Source organism: Microtus ochrogaster, linkage group LG4, assembly GCF_000317375.1.
Source record: "Microtus ochrogaster isolate Prairie Vole_2 linkage group LG4, MicOch1.0, whole genome shotgun sequence".
Classification (NCBI taxonomy): Eukaryota; Metazoa; Chordata; class Mammalia; order Rodentia; family Cricetidae; genus Microtus; species Microtus ochrogaster.
The window spans coordinates 2,827,892-2,833,420 of NC_022030.1; the positions used below are offsets into that span (position 1 = coordinate 2,827,892).

General features: G+C 39.5%; 1 protein-coding gene across 1 annotated transcript in view; it reads left to right on the forward strand.

The window, feature by feature from the left end:
• The window catches only part of Enpp1 (ectonucleotide pyrophosphatase/phosphodiesterase 1), a 65,569-nt gene that overhangs the window by 31,452 nt on the left and 28,588 nt on the right, over positions 1–5,529 (forward strand). The window contains exons 4-6 of the mRNA XM_013351446.2: positions 391–516; positions 2,080–2,140; positions 4,081–4,178. Of these exons, the coding sequence (XP_013206900.1) occupies positions 391–516; positions 2,080–2,140; positions 4,081–4,178 (285 nt within the window). The remainder of the gene's footprint in view (positions 1–390; positions 517–2,079; positions 2,141–4,080; positions 4,179–5,529) is intronic.

Below are 5,529 nucleotides of genomic sequence, written 5' to 3' on the forward strand. Positions count from 1 at the left end.
TCCTTTCATCGCCTGATGAAGGTTAATATTCAGGAGGATGCCTATATGTTTGTCTTTGGATTCACCTTCTTATTTAGCTTCTCTAGGGTCGTGAATTATAGGCTCATGGTTTTAGATTAAACTTTGAGAACCCTGACAATCACTACTGGGGCCAGCCAAGATTTTCTTATATTTGTGCAATAATGATGAAATCTAGGGTTTCTAGTGAAATAATAATGGCAGCGTTTGCCAGCATTAGTTCAGAGTGGCTAAGTGGAGGCAGAATCTTGGGACTTAGTTATGAACTATGTCCTTGGCCCTCAGCCTCCTGTCCTGATGATTGGTGATGATTCTATGGATGTGTTGAATTTGAACTGCAAGTGTATCTATTCCTTTGGTGTTGGTTTCTAGTGCACATATGGACTTGCAACAAATTCAGGTGCGGCGAGAAGAGATTGTCCAGGTTCGTGTGTTCTTGTTCAGACGACTGCGAGGCTCAGAATGACTGCTGCATCAACTACAGCTCTGTGTGCAGAGGTCAGGCTTCCCCATGCGGGCTCTCCGGGAGCCTGGCGTCTTCCAGGGGCTTACGGGGGCTTTTGATTGGCACTGTCTTTTATACCAGCAACTGTATTTCTTTCCAGTACAGTATCAGTTGTATTGATGGACTGGTTATATTTGCCGAAAATGACTTGTAAAAGCTATTATTCCAGAATGGTCCAAATGTATACAGGGATTAAGAATGTGTAATTTGTCATCTGGTTTAATGAGAGTTACTGTCTATACATGGTTGACTTGTTTTTTATCTGCAGCCATTTTACTTTTTATTCCTGCCACCCTCCACATTCCATTTAGATAGTACCTTCATACTTAATACTGTACTTGTGTAAGGATCCTCTTTTAGATCTGGCTGACCTTTATGTCCCAGGTTTCCTTGTAATAAGAGAGCAGAGTCTGGTACAAAATTGATTTGATGAGATCACGTGTATTTAGGGTGGAATGGCTTTAGACATTGAAAATTACTTTGAAGGATGCTGACAGTACTTTGTTTTGTAACGAGTCTTTCTCTGTAACACCAGCTCCCAAATAATGACATGGAGACATATTCTTAATTATGAAAGCATGGTGGTAGCTTAGGCTTGTCCCACTAACTCTTAAAACTTTAACCCATCTATTTTGATCTACATTCTCTTGTGTGGCTCATTACCTCATGTCTCTATACTGCTCATGCTGTTTTCTCCTTGTCTGGCTGGTGACTCCGCCTTCTTCTTCCCAGAGTCCTCTCTGTCTCCAGAAGTCCCACCTATACCTCCTGCCTAGATATTGGCCTTCCCAATTACTACCAATCACATAAATACGTTTTCACACAGCGTCCAAATATCTTGAATAATGTTTTGTTCAAGAATTATAAGGTTTCTTGAACCTGACTCTAAATATAAGGGAACTAAGACACCAAAGTCCCAATTTTGTAGCGTGGCTGGGACAGGTTATAAATTCTGCCTGAAAATATTAATACTTAGAAAAAAGAAACATCTCAGTTCTCACAAAAATGACTTAGCTGTCCCTGTATCTAATGGAAACAAGTCGAAGAACCCATGAGCATGCTCCAGTCCTCTGACACTAAGTCCTTTGATATTAAACAACATAGCATTTTCACAGAATCTGTACATATCATCACCCATACCTCAAGTGCTGTCTAATTACATACAGTGCCAATCAAATGCAAGTGCTATATAAACAGTTTGTATATATGGCACCGCTTAGGAAATAAACTATTAATGTTCAATTCAGATGCAATTCAGAGATATTTTTAACCTGCAGTTGGTTGGATCCATGGGTGCAGAATATTTGGAGACAGAGGGATGAGTAGTATATTTTAATCTTCAGGTTATGCATTTTGGTTTCTCCCTGGTGAGAACTGTTATTTGGAAACAGAATAACACTCTGTATTCATGCTATTTCTCTACTGCCCATGCCTCATGATGTCTGTTTGTTTTGCTTTGGGGATGCTATGTTGCTGTGTCTGATAAACATTTCGTTCCTGCCGTTATCAAGTGTGCTCACTAATTTTTCTTTTCTTTTTTTTTGAAAATGTTCCAGAGAAGAAAAGTTGGGTAGAAGAAGCATGTGAAAACATCGATACGCCGCAGTGTCCAGCAGAGTAAGCTCATGTTCTGAGACACACACATATTTTCCCTTTTTTAGAAGGGCCTTGTTTTCTTTCTAAATTAAGATTAAAATAGCAATAAATCATTGGCTGATAAAACATTAGCTTTCCCCAGACCTTGTATTTGCTAATAGTTCTGCAGAGGACCGTGGTTTGACCCTGACTCTTGAAGCTGGTAGAAAGAAACAGACCAGGAATACATCATCTGTCATCCTTGACTGCTAGTGGTGTAGTGTTTGGAAGGTTTCGATGCAAGCATCTTGGCTTCTTTGTGGGGATTTTCATGTTGAACTTGTAGCAAATCGCAGTTCTTTTAATGTTGTTTTAAAATTGCATACATTTTTGAATAAATAACACATCTATGAGAGGAAGTTCCATGAGTTTTATAATTCATCTGTGTTCTTTTTGAACTATTTATGTTAAGAAATACATTTTTTTGCCAGTACAAAATAATGCCTTCTAAACTTTAAAACACATTAAACCTATATTTTTGCTTATTTTGCTCATGTATGTAATTTATTTTATCATACAACTTTTTGGTTTGAAACAGTAGTAATGACAATAAAGGCTAAACCTAATCTAAGTAATTCCTCATCACAAGTTTTTTTTTTTTATAAAAAGGAAACTCCTCTCTAAGTTGTTTGTTTTTGTTTTCTTAATGTACTAAAATTTAGACTTGCTGATACTTCTGTTTCTAAACGTTGATCATTGTTTGAAAATGTAATTTAAGCCCTTTAGCAGAAAACACAACTCCTGCCATCGTTTAGAGCTGTTGGGGATTTTCATGTCAGTGTATTTACCTGGTGGTCTACTAACCCGCTCGTATGTTTCTTGTTGATTGACATAATTGTGGGCTTTGGCTGACACGATACACAGTCACCTGCAATCACTCTCCCAGGAGAGCTATGTTTTCAGGAGTACTTACTGGATGCTGTAGAGCAAAGCTCGTCCTTGGCTGTGCCCCCTTTTAGGTCTGGGTGTGAGGTGAAAATGGGAAGGTTGAGAAGCCAAGATAAAGGATGCATTTGCTCTCAGGTTCTAAAGCACTGAGAAACTGTCTGTGGGAAGTGTGTTCACTGTTATCTAATCTCGCACCTTTCCTACCATCTGCCCGCAATCCTGAAGCAACACCATTTCTGAGCCATGACTCTTTTGGGAATCCATAGCTATTCTGTTTTGCCAAGTACACCTGATGCATGTAGTGTTTTATTCTCTCTTTGGCTTTCTGTGTCACACATCTCCTGTGTCTCTCTCTGTGAACTCCTGTTTGAACATTCCTAGCTGTAAATCATTTCATTGTTCAAACAGATGAATACAATGCCTCTCAAGCTTCTGCATCATCTACTTATCTCTTTAAAATATATTGAACCTAAAAACTGAATAAGGCCAGGGATGCAGCTTAGTGGGAGAGCACTTGCCAAGCACGAGTGAGGAGCTGGGTTTGATCTTCAGCTTGTGAAAAGACAGCAACAGAAGTCTAACTCTAACGTATGTTTTATGACTGATGAAGAGGAGGCAGAGGTTCATTGAGAAAAATATTAAAGGGGAAAATGTAGTGAAGGCAAGGCTATCTCCCGAATTTTTTTCTTAGAATGTATAAAAATCATACAATGTGGCAGTGGCACGTGACCAAACTTCAGAATGGCATGAACCATGGCTGAAGTTTCTGTGTGGTAGCTCAAAATGGTATGGATCCTTTATAAGTACCATTGAGGATACATGCCTGTGAATTACTCAATGATAAAATATGCACACACATATAAGTGCATATAAGTGCATTCTCTTGAGTCTTCCAGCTGATTTTTCTGGACTATCCCAGTTGCACACTGACCTCAGTGAGAAGCCTTCACTATGGCAGAGCCAAGGAGAGGCCATCTTTATTAGATGTGTCTTCATTTTGCCTCTTTCCACAGCTTTCTTTTTCTCCTTCCCAGGTTTGACTCACCTCCTACTCTCTTATTTTCCTTGGATGGATTCAGAGCTGAATATTTACACACCTGGGGTGGACTTCTTCCTGTTATTAGCAAGCTGAGTGAGTAACTTCACAGTGGAGTCCTGGAGGGTCACGACTTTGGAGATGGGTGGGGGAGGTGGGCCCTTTTTTGGAAAAGTACTGAGCAAGCCTCTCACTGATTTCCAACACTTCTCCATTGCACACAGTCAACCTGGGAGAGCGCTAGTCTTAATACTGTAGATCCTTAAAAACTGCCCGGAAAACACTTCCAACTTACCAGTTTTTCTAGTGTCTTCACCATTGTGCATGGATACTCATTTTTATTCTTTTTGAGAATTTTGGATTCTTTGGGAAAACATTTATTTTCTTCCTGGATATTAAAACAGAATTTCGAAAACTGAACAATTTGAAAATGGATAGACTAGTCACATAGACTCCTGCAGAGGTCAGATAGCCTCTGATATCATTTGGGTCAAACTGAATATCTGTTCAATATCATTTCTTCTCTTTTTGAGACAAGGTCTTATGTAACCTAAACTAGGCATAGATTATCTGTGTAAAGATAGCCTTGAGTTCCTCATCTTTCTGCCTTCACCTCCCAAGGCCAAGGTTACAGGTATGCACAGCCATGCCCACCTTCAATTTTTTTTATCTTAACTAAAGTTTTCATTGAAAAGTTATTCTCCAAATTGCCAATGAAATAAGATAGTTTTTTCTTAGTATTGAAGCTAAAGCTTTAAATTTGATCGTTAGTCTGTTACAGCAAAATTACTGAGAGAGGGAAGAGCATGTGTGGATATGATAGCTGTTAGACTTTGTTGTTAGTACTTAACAGTTGCTGTAGTGTTCTACAGGCCTGAAATAGAAGCAGAAATGTGACGTTATTGGTAGTGTTCTACTGGGATTCTAAAATATCTCCTCGACGAATGCATTATGTTCTTTTAAACATTAAAATTACTCTCAGTAAATGCATGTGCCTATCATTATTCTGTGGTAATTTAAAATTTTAAGTTTTTAATGTCTACCTGGAAGATAACCTTTTTAGATAGACACTTGACATAAATCAGGCCTATGGCCTTCAGAGGTTTTAGCCAGCCCTTTTCCCTTCCTGAGGAGACTTGGCTTCGTGGTGCTGGACAAAGTTAAGGAGTTGTCAGCAAATATGTGGACATTTTAAACTGAAGCAAGGCTTAGAAAACTCACAGTGCAGCACTAAGTAACTGGGAGGGTGTGGGGTAGGGTGGGGTTGAGGTTGGTGACTCAGAGCCCTTAGGAAGGGCATGCGTATGCAGACACACACTGATCTGGGGAACATTTCTAGGTACTGCCTTTGAAATACACTGAAATCAATAACTGTATGCCCCGCCCGCAAGAGTAGACAGTGTGGGAGAGAGAGAGAGAGAGAGAGAGAGAGAGAGAGAGAGAGAGA